Genomic DNA, 21,382 nt, shown 5'->3' on the forward strand with positions numbered 1-21,382 from the left:
TTGACCGTACTAAATTCTTTATACATTGGTAATTCTCCTCACAGACTGCCGACATGCAATGGACGTACCAACTGAAGGGGGTTACACCGGAGTACACCCCGCCCACAGGACAGTCCCAGAAACCTATCCAAGGACCCCACCCTAGTCCCATCAGACGAAACAAACCCAAGAACTTCATCCTTGACAACCTCAGCCTGACCACAACGGCAGTGTCTTCACCCATCAAAGGAGCTCCGGTACTCATGAAAACAACAAATGGTATTTAACTCTCAGATGAACATAGATCCCAGATAACCTTAGCCTGACTACAGGCATCAAAGGAGCTCCAGTACGTACTCCTGAAAACAAATAGTATGTTGAATGGACACCAACCCAAGATCTTAGCCTAACCAAGACAGTGATGTCATCACCTATCAAAAGAGCTCCATTACTTGAGAGCAACAAATGGAATTTAACTCGCTTTCATTATCTGCAACGATTTCATGGGCACAACTTGAAGGAGCTGTAACATTTCTAAAAAGATCATGGCCTGTTTCATAAAACCTGTTGTGCAGTTCAAAGCTACTGAAGTCATTCACTTTCATTGGCTGATAATGAAATTGTACCTATAACAAGTATTTATGAAACCCAGATCAAGGAATGTGTTGCCATGAAAAGCAAGAGTGGAGGGGAGACACAACATATTAGCTTCTGGTTAGAAGTGAAGACCACAGTAGGCATTTACGTTTGCACTTTTACATATGTACAGATTTTTACTGCAGTAAATTTGATGAAATTTTTGTTGCGGAGTCCCTAGAAATTCTTTGATATGTCCATTATTTATTGTAGAATAGGTCTAAAATTATTGAAATTGTTCATATTTTAGTAATATATAGAGAGATTTCATGAGATATTAAGATCTTAGGGTACCTCCAGACTTCTATATACTACCTTTATGATGCTGTTATTCATCCGTCCATTCTGGTACTACCGTATTGCAACATTCCGTCCGACAATTTCCAAGTATTCCAACCAATCACCATGAATTTCAATTTCTTCTAAGTCTTGTGAACCACCTTCGATATAATAATTCCTTCAGTATTTAATTCATTTAATTATTCTGGTACTACAACATGCTAATACCTGTGTTTATGTTATTCAGTTATGGTTTTCATGTATATACAAGAATGCTGTGATTAATTTCAAGCACATAAAATTCACCTAGAATAAAGGAACATAACAACATATTAAAATAATGTAAATAGTTTTATTACAAAAGATTACCTGTACATTTTCGTCTTCATTGTAAGTGTCAAGAGCTAATTTGGAAATAAAGAATCTTACCAAAATTTTTTACTGTTTAATCTGTGTAAACTTAAACTAACAAAAATATATGAAAGTGGCAAGCATAATGGAAATCAGCAATAGGGAATGAAAATCAAACAACTGTTGACGGCATACAATATTAATCAGAGCGCATCATACAGAAACACAATACCAATTACAATATATGACTTAATGAAATGAGATTGAAATTTATACTAAAAACATTGTCAGGCAAAGACAAAATAACTTTCAAGAATTTGATCTGAGTCTTAGAAGGGCACAAATAATAAAGGTCAATTATCATTGATATAAGACAATATATAAAATGCACAAACTTGTAAAATGAATTCTCAAAAGCCAACCAGGATCAAATACTCGACTGTAAATTGCAATTATTAGTCATGAACGATAAGCCCAGTAATCATCTTGATTTCAATAATATGATTACAACACATAATCTGGATGATTAAAAAATAAAATAAATGCAAGTTGTAACAATTTCAAACTAAATTCAACAGCAACCGATAAAGCAAATAACCTAGGAATTAATTTTCCCACAAATGCTTTTTCTGTGTTAATTATCAGTTTTGAGCTAAGATTTCACAAAGATAACTTTACATTAATGTACCAACAAAACTTTCTCATAAAATAATTGGAGGTGACTTCAATGCATGTTTCCTGTAATTATGTAAAACATAAAATGTCAATAATTTCTTACTCTTTAGCTGATCATGTAAACAATTTGAAATTCACTTTATGATTGTTGTGAGGCAATTTTTTTTTCAGCCTAAAATTTGCACAAACATTAAAAACAACTAATACAGTTGTTATAGTTGCTCTTTCAACAATCACTTTACCACAATATATACCCAAATTTACTCACTATTTTGCCATCTTTGATAGGTGAGTGTGTATACACAGAAATGGACCAACATTTTTTAAAATGAGGCAGAAGAAACAAAAACAATAAATCACATTGTAAAAAGTAAACAAACAATGCATGCAATATATCTGCCCATGTCTAACAAAAAACAGATGGGCATTTTCCAAATTCAAGCTTTGCAAGAGGTGGCAATAAGTTTTTCTTTTCTAGAAAAGTGAGTTTTTATGATGCAGCACTTTCAACATACCCTTCTCAAATTGTAGGAAGGAGGAATTCCGTTTTATATTAAGATAGATGCTAAAACATCCAATAGTGCAGCTACATTTTCAAATGAAATATCAGTTTGGGTGTATACTGTTGTCTTTTGCAGACCATGAGAGATGAACACAAAATGATATTCTCATTCCCACACAATCAAATACTTCATCATCAAGTTTATTTTCTTTTTCAAATGTTACAGTACATAAGTGGCATAATACGTGTTTAATATACCAAGGTTATTACTTTCAATTTATTCACTGCCATACTTGGTCTACATTAAAGATATATAATATGCTTTTCACACTGCACTTTTTGTCCTAAATTGGTGGAGCTAAGGGGGGTCTTAGCCCCACCAATTTCCCGGGGTTAAGCTTAGCCCACTTTGTTTTCACACTACGTTTTAGCAAAGTGGGATAGTACGGTACTATCTGGTCCAACAAAAAGCAGGGTTAGCCGGCATATTGCGGTGCTAAAAGATGCAGTGTGAATCGAAACCAGGCTAAGCAAAAGCCAATCACAGAAGTTGAAATTGCATGTTGATCACGCTCTGTATGGTAAAATCATAAATATTCATGAGCTGTGGGATAGTCCATAACGCGGCTAAGCAGATAGTATGGGGTTAAGAAAGACAGTGTGAATCCATAAAAAGATAGTATGTGGTTAAGGAAATGCAATGTGAAAAGCATATAACAGTTTGTGCACACTCCCTAATATGCATAAACTATAAATAAAAAGTTCTTTTTAACATGCATAATCAAATAATTGTCCTTTTACTCGCATATCAGAAAATAAGAATGAAAGACCGTCTTCTTTTTGTTGGAAAACCTTTACTTGTATTTAAGTAAATGACAAAAACATAAGTTGTCTCAAGATGAATATTTTATTCATAATATTCTTAAAAGCAACAAAATGATTGTTGTTCTAATATTCTAGCCTGATGAAATAACATAAATTGCATAAGTAAAGAGGAATGCATTTCATTCAAGGTTTTCGTAAAAAGAGTGCATCTTGTTTGAGTAGGCATATATGGAAACCAGTATCATTTCAATTTTGATCAGGGGGGACGGTGCAAGGATATCTCAATCGGGGGGATGACCCAAAGGTGAGGCATCTTTTCTTTTTTTTCAATTAAATGATAAGGGTTCTCTTTTCCCCCCTTTTTTTTTCTTTTTCACACTACTTGAAAGCATCACAAGGAAGTAATCACCTCGCTGCTGCCCCGAACCCTGATCATAATTTAACATTATTCTGTTGTGATAATGTAAGGGGAAAAAATAAAACTGTTCTCCTTTTGTCGAACTCTCATCTTCCTTGTAAGTGGTATCAGTTTCTTCTTGATCTTCCAACCAGTAGAAATACAATGGGTGATTTCAAGTACATGAGCAGGCGATGACGATCTACGTGTGATTTCCCCATTCACCAACACCAGCCCCCATAGATTGGGAAAATCATTATTTCAAGTCCGGTGTTGGTATTGGTGATTTGAAGCTCACGAACAGGATGAATCATCCAAGTAAAATTAGATTTTTAGTTACTGCAAATCAATGCATCTTAAACAATCTAATGGACAATAATGTTTACTCTTTCGGATCCTTGAAGTTATTTTAGCCTTTGCATTCTGTACGATGAGATTTTACTGTAATTTCGCCCCAATTTTAATTTTCTTTGTCAAGGAGTTCTCGCGTAAAGTTCAGGCACAGAGACGTGACATCAAAGGCTATCAATAGCCTGATCGGTATCGTTCCTCTGAACCCAGCTCGGTGTTGGAGCATGGTTCAGCAGCCTTTTCACACTGAACAACGAAGTTGAAATCACCCATTGCATATCTTGATCCATAAATCGCTAAGTACATGAGGAATGATGGCAGTAATCAATGCATAAGAGATGTCTCATCAAGCCATTACAAGACCAGTAACTTCGGTTTCATCCGCGTCACATATTTCTGTCGTAAAAAAAAATAAAGCCATTAAATTTTAGTCAGTTTGATAAAATCGGACTTGGTAGATTCCACAGTAAATGATTTCTATAAAAAGCCCTAATTGATCACCTTTTATTTTCAAAGTTGCAAATATTTATCCACTTTTGAAATTAGAAAATATAAAAATTAGCTTAAAAGCTGTGATTTTGATGTTTCGTTGTGTCGTCAAATAAAAATGCATAGCATCAAACAATATATACAGTGCGCCCCAGAAAAAAAAGGAAATTAGAGTTCCCATGACTTTCTTACAGCTATTCCTCTATATTTTGATACCTAATATGATTTGCACACTTCACGCAATAAACAGCAAGACAAGTTTGATATCTTAGTGTCAAAGCCAGGTTGCGCACAAAAAATTGGACAAGATCGGTTCCTGATACGATGTTCTTTATTATTATTTGATGATTGGATCATTAGCATTTCGTTTCTTTGTATCGTCTGTTAAGATACTCTCAAGATTTCTAAAAGGAGTGGTATAAGATTCTGCGCATATTTATTGTTTGTAATCTACCATGCGTGAACGATTTGCCGAGCTGTTGATTTCTAATTAAAATTGAGATTATACTCTCACCACAAGTGTCAAATTTACAGTAAAAACATTATCATTAATCTCTGAAAACGGGTTTCTTTTTCTGTGGGATGCACCATAAAGGAACAGTATACATGTATACCAATTTTACTTTTGTTCAGGATTCAAAGATTCTTACACCAGAACATAGGTTGGGGGTTATTTTATTCAGAATTTGTTAAGATCCCTGTTCAATACCAAAATAATATTCTTGTTAAAATCATATCAAGAAATCAAAGATTCCTTCTTTTTTAAATTAAATTTAATCAAGAAATTAGGTTAACATGGTGGCAGGGTCTTTGTACGATTATATTCTGAGTCTAGACTTACCGAAAAGTAAGCCATTGGTTGGATGACGTCTGAATATCTCCTCATAGCTTCAATTATGTGATGGGGTTGGATAGCAAGATACTGACTCAACGCTGCTAAGGATGAACCACGGTCCTGTTTAAGAAAAAAAATTCAAAAAAAAAATAAAAAATATTGTGATTTCTTGTAATGATAGAGGAACCAATGACAGATCCAGGTGGTGGCACATGAGGGGCGCCCTCTATATTTTGAGAATTACCCATTGAACATGAAAAATTACAAATCCTGGATTCGCCACCGGGGAGTATGGCATAAGCATAACTGAGAAGGGACAGGAGAAGTATGTAAAACATGTACTAAAAGTAAATCATCACTGAAGGAGAGCACAAGATACCTTTCAAATTATACCGGTAATATTTGAAAAATATCCAATGCCCCCTGCACCTTTTTTAGAAAATACTTGAGTATATTCATGTCATTGACACTTTACCAAATCTTAAAACATGCTTAACCCTTGGTTACATTTTATGTTCAACATTTCATGAAATACATGTACGTCCCTATCAGTTTAAGCATCATACAGATTTCATAGTGACGATAACACCACCCACCCTAGTGCCTCCAATGTATATGGATTTCTTGCTTCTATGTAGGGAACAAACATAATGTAGATATCTGTTTTAATCAAGTTACATTGTCTTTATTACCCTCTTCACACTGGTTTTCAAATTTATCTTGGTGCTGTGGCGGGACGGCGACACCGCTATAAACCCACTATGAATGCATTCACAGTAGAAAAGTTATTCCGTGACAGTCCCCGGATAAATTTCATGTACCCATTCACACTGCAGCGAGTAATTTTCATTATCTCTGTAACAAAACACGTGTGGGCTTTCGATACCATGAGTGACCCGACTCTGGTACACCGGAAATACCTGAGGGCGGGGAGTCGAACCCACGTCCTTCAGATTGAAAGACTAGAGTCATAACCACTAGATCATGACACCTCCACATCATAGTAAACATATCACAAGTGGTTTATCCCCGGTATTGTAGCGATGTGCCTTCACATTGAAGGAACACCGCAACAGTCGTGGGGCTGCCATTGCTTGCCCGGCGATTAGCGAAGCAAAACAAACTATCCCGGGGTAGTTTATTGCAGGTTCGAGAATTCGCACTGAAGGCAACCTCGCTTCAGTCCCTGTAATGTGGCAGTGTTTGTGTCCAGTGTAAAGACTATAGACCAGTTTGTAATTACTTCATGGGCAATGACCTTTCATTTCTTTCATCATGATAGGCAGATTTCAAAGCAAGATATTATGTAAGCTTGCCTTACATAGCAGGATGAAGAAATTGAATAGAATAGCACACCAATGAACACTTAATGAAGGTATTTGTTGCAATCCTACTTTGAATGCATATCTTAGCATGTTGCACAATGTACTTGACAAACTGTGAAATACCAGTCGTTCGTGGAAGCATTGTTGTTTTTGTGGATGTAAATGAAAACGACAATTCAAAAGAATATATGAATAATCAAGACATCAAAGTTGGTGCTTATCTCATTAGATTTTAAAGCACCATGTCACTTTAGTACAAATGACCTTCTTCTGATCATGCGCAGAAAGGAACTACGAACTGGCTTATTCCCTTTCAATATCACTGTCATGTCACTGTGCAGGTTTGGACTGTACTGAAACCCAGAATAAAGAAGTCAACATAATTATACGACTACAGCGTATCAACCATTGTGATGTAACAATTTCACACACAAAGACTAACAGAGCTATTCCAATTCATGGATTCTGGGGACCTAGTTACGGGGAATTCTACAGATGAATGTAGTGACAAACTGAATACCCAGAATAAAGAAGTCAATATCATTATACAACCACTGTGATGTATGTACCAAGTTCACACAAAAAGAATAACTTACAAGTTAGAGCTATTCCAATTCATGAATTATTCTTTCTGGGGACCTAGTTACGGGGTATTCAATTCATCTGTGATCAAACTGACTTTCTGAATATGCATGAAAGCCTGAGAAATAACTGGACCATATTTCAAATAGCTAATAAATATTCATGGCCTGATGAGGATTCCCAAGACGTGATCAACTTTTACTAACCTTGGACAAACCACCTTAACTCTTGACAGGTACATAAGGGTAGCTTCATCATAGGTCTAAGGTGTGAGCAGTCGAGCGCACAAGGCCAGTATACAGTGATACATGTAACCAACATCATGACATTGTCATCATCATACAGCCATGTACAACATAAGACCATACAACATGCCTAACCTCTAACCTTTTCACTGTATACTGGTCTTGTTATTATCTATTTATGCTGGCCGTTTTTCGCCAGCATGAATTGGTAATGCTAGTGGGGCTGCGTTTTCGACTCGATTTTCATTTAGGCTAATTATTTGGGGGATAAAATCATAAGCACCATAACCAAATTCCTTAGTGTACTTTAGGGGTTCTAACCCTACAAAAGATAATTTGCTGAAAATTGTATTAAAAGTGTCACACTGGGCATTAGAGCAATTGATTGATGACGTCATCATAATTTGAAAGAGAAATAAATAACATTTGCCTATTCATGTAAAATCTCATTTTGATAAAATTTTTAGCCTGAACTCAGGGGGAGAAATTTAAAAAAAAAATTTAAAAAAAAAACCCATCTTATTATTGAAAATGAGGGTTAAAATTAATTAAAGCTATACGATTCAATATAGGTAGCAGTGTTACAAAATTTCATTGACCTCAAAGGTCATCATACACCTTATCCATTATTTGACTTTGAAAACATGTTTTGTGTGTTTTTTTTTCTATTATAAACACAAGGAAGATGACCTTATTTCTGGTTATAACCAGATCTATATTTCAAATGAGTTTTGTGAGTAACATGTATTGTCTAAGAAACGAAATAATCTTATGTTTTGTCAATTCAGTTCAGTTTACTCGAATGTAAACTATGTAAGGATTTTGTATAATTTCTCATTCAGAAATGAAAAGGATTTGAAATTCAAATAACTTGATCATTTACCTTTTTCTTTTTCTTTGACTTTGCTTTCGAAGTCCCTCCTGGCGTGAGAGGGGCCTTGGAGTCCCCCTGTGACTGCGATGAACTATCCGAGTTGTTGCTGTTATTAGACGCACTCAGGTTGCCTCCATTCCCGTTGCCATTGGTGGATGAGAGGAAGGGCGATACCATTTTGTCCGTGGGGGATTTGGGGGACGAAGGGACAGGGGATTGTGAAGGTGTCGAGGGCGGGGTATTGGCTGCTTTGAGCTTGGCATGGTGGGGATGGGTCGTTAAGGGGGAGAGGTTGCTGAAGCATATCGGGCTCATGGATTTCGAGATGGGGTCGCAGGGGGACGCAAGCATGTCACGCTGGACCAGCAGGGAGAGATCCACGATCTGAAAATTCAATTAAATGCAAGAAAACATGCAATTACTACAATACAAGTCACAAAAAGTCTTCCAAAATACAATTTTCAATTCGCTGTAACCAGTGACAGGAGAGTCAGGAGATTTAAGATACACAATTTTCCTTCTAGAACCAAGTGGTCTAAATGACAAATGAAATTCCAACAGTCAGAGGTTTAAGATGACCATGATACAATACTTGCTAAATGCTGCAAGAAACAATAACCTGTGACTTTCATGCACATAAAGAACCAATTTCAGAGAATAAAGGCAGTTCAAAAGAGTAATATGAAAATTTCTTTCAAAATATAAATGTCTAAATGAAAGCCCTAGTAGTATGTATACATGCCATATGTTAATTTCAAAGAAAAAATGTAGTTCAAAAGTCTATATTCATTCATTTGCAAAATTAACTTTAAAATACAAAGCTTGGAATCAGTAGTAGAATATCCAGTCCATTAGCTGAGACATGTATCTCATCAAAAAATAATGATTTTAAGAACCCTTAAAGTTCATGATCAGCCAAGTTACCATTAAACTAATGGCAGAAAAGCATATGAACTATCTCAACAATTTCAATGAGACATACCTGCGCTACTGTTTCATGAGCAAGGAATCCTACTATCTCCATGGCAAAGGCATTAGGTTTAGGTTCTAGGTTACCAATGTCCAACCACTCCTTGAACTTGCTTGATTTCCTGACTGTATGAAACAAAGGAACAAGAGAACAACATAATTGACAATTAAAGTCATTGGATAACATTTATTTGATTTTTTTTAATCTGAGCTGCGAGGTCCCACTTGTCACTGTGTCTGTGGTATGTTACAAAAATGAAGCCCAGAAAAAAAAATCACATCCGAAAATCATTACTTAGTGCTTCAAAAAAGTGGAATACAAAGTGACAGGAAACACCATCTTAATTTCATCACTTATGTGTTCTATTATTATCGACACAAGAGAAATTACACAAAATCTTCAATCATAACGTATCACAAGCATTTCTTTTGATTTTTGTTTGTTGGTTTCAGAGTTTTCAGGTTGATAGAAAGTCATCCATGAACACATTTCATCTCTCCTTTGTTGTTTTTTTATACATTACAGTCTATAATATTAACTTATGCCTTTAATACTCAAAGAGAACATGAACGGCAATATTGCTTATCTTACTGAAGTTCATTCTCCTCGCCTCTGTGTATTCCTTGTAAGAATTCAAATCCATTCCGCGGGCCTTCTGGTCAGCCCTATCCTGTCTCTCCAGCTTGATGGGATCTACCTCATCGGATTCTAATAAACTGGACAGCTCCCCCGTGTGGTCGATACTGGACAGGAAGTCCTGGCATAACTTTCTTCTCTTGGCCTGTGTGGCCTTCAGCTCTGAAGAGTGAAATCGATATGGCATGTGGTTAGTCATTTCAAATATGAAAGCAACATAAAGCATCATCATGCCTACTTTGTTATCTATTAGTATTCTACAAAGTATAAAGTTAAAAGTAACTATTCTTGATTTCTTCAAAAAACTACATTTTTCTGTCTGCTAATCTTTTTTAATTTATCCCATTTTTTATTGTATCATTTTGGTGGTGTTCTCAAGGAAAGCTCCCTCACTGTCTCCAATCTATCTATCCATCCATCTATCTATCTATATATCTATCTTTCCATCTATCCATCCATCAATCCATCCATCAATCAATCAATTAATCAATCTATCTAACTGTCTGTCTACTTACCTACCTATCTATCTCTCAATCTATCTATCTATATATCTATCCATCCATCTATCAATTTTTATATATCTATCAATTTTCTATCAATCTATCTACCTACCTATCTATCTATCCAGGTATCTGTCTTTCTGTCCCTTTGATTTTTTTTCCCATACTCTGATGACTCTTACCATCTGTGATATCCTCTTCATCATCCATACTGATTTGTCGTGTTAGTTTCATTCCCATATCTTTGAAACTCAAGAATTGAAACAGTCTTTTCAGTTTATCATGATCATTCCTCATGAGAAATATGAAATCTTCAATGCTGATAAACCTCGCTCCTCTCAGCATACAGACGTCTGCTGCCCTCTGTAGCTGGAAAAATAATAGCATCATCACCAAATTTTTGTTAAAGGTCAAGTCCACCTCAGAAAAGTGTTATGTTGGTTTGAATCATTATAGAAAATGAGACAAGCATAATGCTGAAAATTTCATCAAAATCAGATGTAAAATAAATTATAACACTTAAAAGTTTCTCCTATTTTACACAAAATAGTTATATGCAGAATTTTGTCATATGCAAATGAGAGAATCAATGATATCCCTCACTCACTATTTCTTTTGTTTTTTATTGTTTGAATATACAATATTTTAATTATCACAAATTTGACAATACAGATCAACTTGACTGAACCATAAAATGTTAAACAATTGTAATTCCACATGTTCAGGGTGAAATAAACTTTGCTGCACAGGACTGAGGAGAAATTAGAATGTTTCATATTTCATATAATAAATATAACAGAAATACTAGTAGTGAGTGAGTGATGTCATCAGTTCCCTCATTTGCATGTACATATAACTATTTTGTGAAATTAAGCAAAACTTTAAAATGTCATAACTTTCTTATTTTACATCCGATTTTGATGAAATTTTCTGTGCTGTGGCTGGAACATTTGCTCTATTATCATAAAGTCATTCTAAAGCCATTTCAGCACAATAGATGACAGGGGTGCTATGATATGTAACATTTTTTCTTCCTTTTTGATATGAAAGCATTCCTTAATCTTTCAATTTATAATTTGAATATTTGGGCTATGTGCTCATTCTCTTTTTTTATCATGCAATTGCCAATTCCATCAATTAAATTTTATTTCAAATCAATTCAATGTCTTTACTTCCAAATAACAAATGTTCACATTTCCAACAGAAAATTGCATTTGCTGGTGATATGTCAGTAATACCTCATGTATGAATCATAGCACCAGTAAAGTCATTCTAGCACAGCTTTGTGCGATTGTTTTGAGCTTTGTCTCAATACAAGTTTTGAACATTGTATAATAAACTCATGTGCATGCATAGTCATTATTTCTGGTGATATGTCAGTAATACCTGATGGTTGTTTCACACTACTTACCAGTATAGTCATCTGATGGTGCACAATATCTTCAATCAGTGATGCAGACTCATATACAGGCTTCTTGCAGTCCCCCAATGCAAACCTGATCAAAGAGAATAGAAAAAAATATGATCAAAATTAAATTGTACATACACTACTCCCATGTCATTACATTTGTCTTAAGTTCCAATGATGATAATCCATGTATACATGATGAGGGCCATGTTGCATAAATCACTTTTACAGTTATTTTGCAATTCAATTCAATTGATTTTCCACATATTGAGTAAAAAAAATACAACATCAGTACAATCGAATACATACATAGATAATAACAATACAAGTGTAAATAGTTACAATATATTACATAAAAAAGACAATCCAAGGATAACTTACATGGATTTGTCATTTTGACTGGCTGTTATGTAAGAGCTGGTGGGTGGGTGTTTCATAAAGCCGTTAACAAATTAAGAACAACTTTACGAAAGACTGGTGATCATTTCTTGTGGTATATAGTATATACCAAAATGTTCATTGGCGATGGTTAAGCGCATTAGAAAAGATCACCAGTCGTTCTTAAAGTCGCTCTTAACTTACAAGCAGCTTTATGAAACAGCCCCCTGGTACTATGGTAATTACCATTGGATGAGAATGTTAATATAATGGTAATTATAAACAGGGCCTACATGTAGGTGTTAAAGTTTTCATGCTTAAAGACTACATATATGTGTTTGAAAATGAGTGTTCTGGAGTATTATATTGTCATGTTAAATACTGCCATCTTTGTCAACACCAAAGCTGCCAGACAATACCTGCAGTTGGTACAGTGAGTGCAGGGTTTTCATATTTTAAAAAGGAATAAATTATCTACTGAATGAAACGGATTGAACAAAAAATCTGTGAAATGTTCAAACTCTAGCTCTGCCTGAATAAATGGAATGCTGCCATCTTATGGCCAAATCTATATATCTGGATTTATCCACCTCTATGATTTGAAATCATCCTTCTCTTTCACAGTTCACCCCGTCCTCCATTTCTCAGATCAAAGAATATTAAATGACAGCATGTCCCAGACTTCATTTCCAAATACTCTCAACTGGATCAAGCTAATAAAATCATTACAGCCTTTAAATTAATAGGAATAAATGGTTTATTCACAGGATAGGTAATTTTTATTGGAAATGCTTCTTTCCTTTTAGAAGTATTAGGGTGCAAATTTTTGAAGTCAATACTGCAGGGAATAATAGCATAATAATAATAGCATTTTCGATCCTAAGAGAAAAGCTCAACTAAGTAATGCACAGCCCTATGTAAAAAAAATATGCTATACATAAGACTTTATGCATAGCAGTCTTTAAAAAACATGGAGCAAATTACCAGTGACACATTTGCTCCTTTGACGATTGCTCCAGACTGTATTTCGTCTAAGATATAGGGTAAGGGATAAATGTTTCAATAAGGTTTTATTATTTGTAGGTTTGGGGTTAGGTTTAAGATAGCGTATAGTGCTAACTTCAGGGTTGAAGTTGGCAATTCCATTAGTGTGTGGAATTCACAGCAGAGCAATTGAGCAAATGTAATGGAACAATTACAACCTCACCTCCCCCCTTTTATCTAATTGTCATCCAAAGTTTTAATTCCCATAATGCAATAAATACTGCATAATTAGTTTCTTCTAATCTTTCATCCTCTCTAGGACATCAAATAGCCTTCAGATCAACAGGTAGGCCCAATTACATATTTGTCAGTATTATATTGGATTATATTCCATTATAGAGTTAATCCCCGATTAAGAATTTGTCAAAATGATGGCCAATTTGAACCACAAAATAATCCCCAGTATGCTGATATTAAAGAACAAACAATGTTTGTGGCATAATTTCTTCAAATGAAAATATGATCACAAGAGGTAGCATTCGAAAAGTTAATATCAACTGTTATTTTTTTCTTTTAATCTTCAACTTTGGATCAAGTAGTGCATCTCATTATCATTTTTGTAAACCTGAATATTGTGATTGAATGTTTTCTACTCATGATATAATGCCATGAAAGGAAAGAATAATCTGGGCACAGTCTTACAATGAGTTACGATTGATCCAATCAATCGTAACTCTATGGAAATCCATCAGGGAATTTCATTTTAACAAACATGCTTTTCATATGTTGACTTTGCTGGCTTTCCATAGTTGTGATTGATTGGATCAATTGCAACTCTTTGTAAGAAGGGCCCCTGGACTCAGTCTTACAAAGAGTTATGATTGATCCGATCGACAACAACTGCATGGAAATCCATCAATGCCATATTTTTTTCCACAAGAAATTCACAAGATTTCATTTTCAAGCAAAGATTATCACACTGAATTGAATTTGCAAGAAATCAATGAATTTATGAATGTACTGAAAAATATTTCAAGCAAACACGCATTTTAGATGTTGATGTTGCTGGCTTTCCATAGTTGTGGTTGATCAGATCAATAGCAACTCTTTGTAAGACAGGGGCCTGGGGGCCGTTTCATAAGATAAGAGCAACTGGTGAACGACTGGTGAACCTTTCTTACGCGCGTAACCTTCACTCATGTATATACCATTTACCACAAGAAAGGATCACCAGTCATTCTTAAAGTCTTAAAATGGTATATACATTGGCGATGGTTAAGCACGTAAGAAAGGTTCACCAGTCGTTCTTAAAGTCGCTCTTATCTTACGAACAGCTTTATGAAACGGCCCCCAGGTCCTCTACCGAGACACACATGTATTCTACATGGCAATATAACAAGAAATACCGTACATGGATTCCTCCAGTCATATTTCCTATGTTGAAACAAAAATACTGAAACTTATGATGTTCTTTTTGGTTACATCCTTGAATTAGAATCAAATAGAAGGAATGTGAAACCTTCCAACAATACAGGCTTAAATAAGGAAATTGAGGATGACATGTAATGTATTGGATTGGCATAGACAAGTGTTTTGGGGTATACAGTATGTAACTAATAATGTGCACTTCTTGGTAATGACTTTAATCAAGTTTACCGAATGACCAGGGTTGTCGGTACTCTATTGGAGATTAAATGATCATGAGAGGGGATTACTAGGTATACGCTGAGGTCTGGAGTTGGGCCAGTTTAAGCTCATTTTGGAATGCATTTGACTTTTTTCCCCGGACTTTCCTCTTCACTCAGTGATTGTAAAGGGACTAACAACACACAAACACAACAACAATAACAACAACCGCAACAACCACCACAACAACAAACAACAGCAGCAACGGCAACAGCAAAGTCAAAACAACATCTTCCATTAGGGCAGATTGGCAAATGTAAAGATATAACAAGCACAGGCATGTTCAATAGACATCCTTTGGGAAAACATATACATACGTGTATCATTTTAGTATCCAATAGGTAGATTATATAAAGTTATCAAACATAATAATTTGATATGGAAAATGAATACTAGTATTAGGCAAAATCAAGAGTTTTCAGGTGACATAGGTTCCCCCTCAAAATAAAACTGATTGAAATTTCTTTTAAAAATTACACAGTATAGAGTACCCATTTAGATATATAACGTACAAAATGTACACATACATATTCAGAGAGCTATCTGCTATTTCTTGTACATATCTTCCTCAATAGTTGTTGATTTATTGACATTGGGATAGTTTCCCTGACCCCTTACTTAGAGTTTATTGCTCTAGATCTCTCTAACTTAATAAATTCACATTTCTTGGCGCAGGTAGTCATTATGACATTCAATTAATGAGAAGTAATAATGCTTCCAGGGACTTTCTGGCGAGGCGTCTGTTTCGAGGAAATCATTACCTCACTTTTCCACTCAACACTTTGAACGGAATGTTTACAACATGAACAAGGATTTGAGATTCAAGCTGGGACAACATAGAAAATGCACTTTTCAAGGGTATTTATATCTAGAGGTGTTGTGGCTCGGTGGATAAGTCTCTGCATTTTTAACCAAAATATTTTGGGTTCAAATCCCATTGCAGCACTCGCGTCCTTTGCCAAGGCATTTACCTAAATTTGCCACTCTCCACCCAGGACTAGTAAACGGATACCCGGAAAGAAGGAATATCTTGAATGCTTGAGTATCTAATCAGAGTAGTCATGCTAAAGCCAGGACAATCGTATGCAGCCCTTAGAAACATTGTATGCGCTATAGTAATGTTGCATATCATTATTATCATACAGTATATCCACCTAGCTTTAGGTATGGCAAAGCTACAGGCTATAATTCTCCGTGCTTACAGCTTTTTCAGGAATACCTTCCGCAGGTACCTTTTTACCTCACCTAGGTCAGGTGATATCCTTTCTAAGGGAAACTAATGCCGTGGCTGAGATTTGAACCCACCACCCTTTGATTGCGTGGCAAGCAAGTGGCCAAACCACTTAGACCACAACAGTTATAATCCATTCAAATTCCATATGGCAATTCAAACTAGAGATTCTCAGTCTTGAGAGACAATTTGTTTATAGGCCTAATCATTTGATCTCTGAGCAACAATCCAATCCAGAAACAAGCAAAAAACATTGCCGATTGAAAGTTCATTGGATGGCCCACATTACTTTTAGCAGTGCATTAATTAGGCGGAAACTTTCATCAGTCACTTCATGTTATACCAATTTGCCCTGAAAGAAAGCTACCAGTTAGCATTGAAAAGAGAAACAGAATTGAACTCTCCCTTTTGTGCCATACTTTCAGAAGCTGCAATCAAATGTAAATTTCCCAGAAAGCTAATGAATTATGAGCATAACAAGCATTTCATCAAGGAGCATGGAGTAAGTATTGACCCTATTCCACCCATCTCCGATATCACACTTGAAGGTATTCTGTTTCCTTCACTCCATAGTTTGATAGTCCGTGTGGTTTTGACAGCTATGCTTCCCAAAGGTATCCCCCCAAAGTTTCTTCTCTTAAAGCTAGAATCCGTTTGCTGCAGCGGATCTAGCGGAATCCCAGAGATGCCAAGGTCAAAGACCAGCTATGCGTAAGATTTTCTGTGACTCGGCTTGAGATCACAGGATCTGTAAATGTATATGGGGATGATAATAATAATACCCAGGGTAGCCATTTCAGTTCCGAAAACTGTTCTCCCAGCGGGCCCTGCTATTATCATTACCCCCGCTTCACCTTGATCGGGCACATGAGCATTCAAGGAATTTCTTCCTACCGGGTACCCATTTACCTCACCTGGGTCGAGTGCAGAACAATATGGATAAATTTCTTGTCGAAGGCAATTACGCCATGGCTGGGATTCGAACCCACGACCCTCTGTTTCAAAGTCCGGAGACTAGTTCACTGGGCCACCACGCTCCACCATACAGAGCAATGTTTTATACATAGCAATGTTTTCCCAGCTTTTTGCTAGGGATTGGCGGTGATGCAGGCGTGAGAAGGGGATGTTGGCGGATCCTGAGCAGGAGTCCCTATTAAAGGCGGGAATCTCACGCCCAAAAGCGTGAGACTTGGCACGCTTGGAATCCTATTGAAGATCGAGGGTCCAATGAAATGACCTCGTTAACTTTGTATGGATAAGCCCATCACATGATTTCAGTATTATTTTTTGTATGTGCAATTCATACTTCTTCCAATGTTGCGCATGATAACCAGTACTATTTGCACTAGTACTATCTGCAATCCAACAAGTACTATCTGCAATGCAATGGTTGAATGTTCAATCAGATGACCATGCATCTATACAAAATTTTACAATCATTTCACTGCTTCTTCAAGAACTCATTATTGTATCACATTGTGTACTTTGCTTAAACCTCATGTCGGAATTTATCAAAATATGACATTCAGTATGATTTTCAAAGGATTTCTCTCAAATTTAGGCCTCACTGTGAATACTGGAATGCTGCTTTAAACCTTCAAGCAACCCGCCCCAGTACAGAGCAAAGTTTGGTATGACCACACATAACTTACAATCCCACTCTCATCCGTGCCTTCCTCCAGTCTGCCAGTCATCATTAATCAACATTGACTCAAAATGATTTTTCTTCATCTTGAATTCTTTCATTTTTCTGCTGACATTACCTGAAATAAGCCTCAGACCTTATCAACGGTTGGTGGTTTAGGTTCACTGACCAATTGATCTCTATTTTTATTCACCTTTTTTTGAGGGGATATCGTTGTTTTGATGAGCCAAGACCCATGATAATGTAGACCTACATGAGGAGCATTTATATGAGGTCAACAAACTGAGATGAGGCATTTTCCAGGAACTAGATATGTATTGTTTCCTCTTTCTATCCCTCACTCTCTTTCTCCCTTTCCTGTTCTCTCTTCCTACCTGCAATTCATAAATTTGCATGGCCCTATTCTTCTGCAGGATATTTACATTTATTGTATGGTTCAAAGAGCTACTCAAACAAAACTAACAAGGTACAAGACACGCATCTTTCTGTACTTAAAAAAAAATAAAACATTGATGAGGATGAGTCGATATGTGACCTGAAGATAATCCTATAATGACTTTATTGCTTTATTTACAGATATCAAATCACTATGAATAGATAGTATTTATTAGGCTGAATAGACCACCCACAAATTTCCTGTAACATGGATGAATTGACTAAAGGTGGTTTCAGACCGCCTCGAAGTTCGCCAGTTCCAGGTATTCTCTGATCGGGAAATTTACCCCGATCAGAAAATACCAGGTATTTTGGTAATGTGAAAGCAAACTACGCGTAATATCCCCGAAAGAAAATACTCGCTAAATAGTAGGTACTTGGCGAAATTACGAGAACTTTCGTGGGGATTTTTCCAAGGTCGCAGGTATTTTGGCGATGTGAAAGCAAATTACGGGAACTGTTATCCCAGCGTGTCGTTGGGCGCGGCGGCGTGGGTGGCTGCTGGGCTAGTGATTTTGAATCTCCTGCCTTGCCTGCTTATCAGACCACACTGCGCATGCTCGTAACTTCGGGAACTTATCCCGAAGGATGTGTTTCGGGGCGGTGTGAATGCAGGAATAATTAACGGGTATTTTTTAGCCTTAAAAAGTTCTCGTAATTTAACGGGGATTCTTGTGATCGAGGCGGTTTGAAACCACCTTAAGTGCTGAAGAGGCAACCCTTCTCTTCTTCACCATGGCTTTCCTATGTAACAGGGGCATGAGTTTCATCCCCAATCAGTAAGTACAGGAGAAATTGAATTATGGTAATCCTCGACCAATTGTGACTGGATATTTAGCATTCAAATTTTTATTGATATTGTTGTGAAAAAAGATAAGAACTTTCAGACAAAGTTGGCGATGGTTTTGCCTTCTATCCCAGTATCTCTTCAACATCAACAGAGGGAGGGGGAGAGGCCGGCCGGGAAGGGAAAGGGAGGGAGATAATAAAATATAAGCAGAACTGCAGAACATAGAATAAAAGTTAAAATTATCATTCTAAACATATGATTGGTTGTTGTAAAACAATGAGAATGTGCTTGTATTTATAGTTGAGTGACCAAAATAATGGCAATGACCTTTTACATCCTCAAGATAATCATTCAACATGTACTAGATTTGGTGTTAGCTCATATAGGAAAAGTGGTATTATCTTTCATGCACTCCTTACCTACACAAATGAGTGATCAAAGTTCAATGTCAAGCAACCAGGACATATACTATATCAATCTTCACACAAATTAATCATTCTTTCATTCTTACGAGACTTCCGTAATGGTCTTAAATTAAGAACATATCATTTTGAGGAATAAACAAACAAAAAGTCACATGACTTTGTTATCTTTTTAGGATATACAATTACAAAAACAGACTGTTTTAATTAGTACATAGCTTGGAAAATTAGAAAATGATACTTTTTTCTCATATCCCCATTAACTGATATAGCAAGGTCAAAGTAATGACGTTGGTTAATATTTGACACAGTTATTGGACACAATGATTATCTGTGTTTAATTGTTATGATCAAGTGCGTCAAAACACAAAATGATTATTGTTTGAATACACTGACAAAACAAATATAACTGTCTATTCTTTTATTCAAAGCTATAGACCATTATTATTGAGTCATGCATGGTATATTGTAGGAAAGAATTCAATGAACAGCAAATAGTGGACACCTTTGATTCCCATAATTTGTTCAAAGGTACAAGAGTTGCGAGAACATACAAGATGAGATACAGTATTTATATTTTCACTACAATATGAAAAAAATCAAACCAAGGGTGGTTAAGACGACGACAAATCGCCAATAGTAATGATGGTGGTGATGGTGATGATGATGATGATGATGATTTGATGATGATAATGATGGTGATGGTGGTGGTAGTGGTGGTTATGGCAGTGGTAACAATGATTATGATGGTGATGATGATGATGATGAAGATGATGATGAAGATGATGATAATGTCGATGTCGATAATGATGGTAGTAGTGGTGATGATGGTGATGATGATACTCCTGCTGCTGCTGATGATGTTGATGATGTCAGTAGTGATGATGACAATGATGATGATGGTGATGATGATGATGATGATGATGATGGTGGTGGTGGTGATGATGATGATGATGACACTGATGATGATGATGATGATGATGGTGATGGTGATGGTGTCAATGATGGTGGTGTTAGTGGTGATGATGATGACGACGACGATGACGTCACTGATGATGGTGGTAGTGGTAATGATGGTGATGATACTGTTGATGATGCTTCTGCTGCCGATAATGATGATGATGATGAATCAGAATGAATCTGATCAATCCGAAAAATACCTCCTATATCAAGTTTTGAGCATAGACTAACACACCGTTCTCATTACCACCATAAAACTAGAATACTAGAAACTAGTTTAGTGGAACTAGTTTAAAGTGGAATGAGAGCGTTTGAAGCAGTCTTGGAAGCGATCTTCCAAACCAGTATGAAAAACCACCTCGCAATGTAGTTTTCAAGATCGCTTTGCCTCATTAAAAAATGTTTTAGCGTAATAAGTGAGGATAAAACCGTTCTCCTGGAAGAAATCTTCGTACATTTTCAGCGCGCTACTCCACACACTGTGTGTAGAATGTCTAAGCTGCGGTTTCGAACTTCGCACGGAACATGTCACCCACTGAGAGCGCAACAATCCCATAGGCAACAAGACCAATTTATGTGAAGTAGGTTTGAAAACCACTTTCTGGTGATCAAATGGGAACGCAAGCAACGTGATCTTCCAAACTGGTTTCCTGAACCAGTTACCAGTTAACGAGTTTTAGAAAGTATAATGACAATGATGTCTATAGCTAGTTTTGAATTAAGTACCAAACAGTTCCAAGGCCACTGCACTATAATACTATTGGTATAACACTTCATTCCGATTCAATGTACCACAGATATAAAAGACACAATCAGTATTTGAAATCGACTAACGTTTGGGGGGCATGGTTTTATCTCAGAATAAGTTATGCTTAATGGTACAATCGATCACATCTTTTATGGAACAGGGCCCAGATATTATCTCTTCAGAGGTAAAAGATTTTAATCATTTCCGATTGTTTCTGGTTCACCTTGACAGCTACTAGACCATG

The 21,382-nt window shown here is 36.3% G+C and overlaps 2 protein-coding genes across 3 annotated transcripts in view; one reads left to right on the forward strand and one right to left on the reverse strand.

The window, feature by feature from the left end:
• Positions 1 to 365, forward strand: part of LOC121414001 (cilia- and flagella-associated protein 47-like) — a 60,274-nt gene extending 59,909 nt beyond the window's left edge. For both annotated transcript variants that reach the window (XM_041607035.1, XM_041607036.1), the window contains one exon: positions 45 to 365. In XM_041607035.1, coding sequence (XP_041462969.1) covers positions 45 to 266 — 222 coding nt within the window. In that variant the 3' untranslated portion in view covers positions 267 to 365. The remainder of the gene's footprint in view (positions 1 to 44) is intronic.
• A 3,766-nt stretch (positions 366 to 4,131) lies between these two features.
• On the reverse strand, positions 4,132 to 11,947 carry LOC121414002 (transcription initiation protein SPT3 homolog). Its single transcript, XM_041607037.1, has 7 exons — positions 11,863 to 11,947; positions 10,634 to 10,820; positions 9,907 to 10,113; positions 9,328 to 9,440; positions 8,355 to 8,729; positions 5,326 to 5,439; positions 4,132 to 4,391 (listed from the first exon to the last, which is right to left on the reverse strand). The coding sequence occupies exons 1-7, from the start codon at positions 11,872 to 11,874 to the stop codon at positions 4,350 to 4,352; spliced, it is 1,050 nt and encodes a 349-aa protein (XP_041462971.1). The 5' UTR covers positions 11,875 to 11,947; the 3' UTR covers positions 4,132 to 4,349.
• Positions 11,948 to 21,382: the final 9,435 nt, after the last annotated feature.

The sequence above is a fragment of the Lytechinus variegatus genome, chromosome 4 (genome assembly GCF_018143015.1).
Source record: "Lytechinus variegatus isolate NC3 chromosome 4, Lvar_3.0, whole genome shotgun sequence".
Lineage (NCBI taxonomy): Eukaryota > Metazoa > Echinodermata > Echinoidea > Temnopleuroida > Toxopneustidae > Lytechinus > Lytechinus variegatus.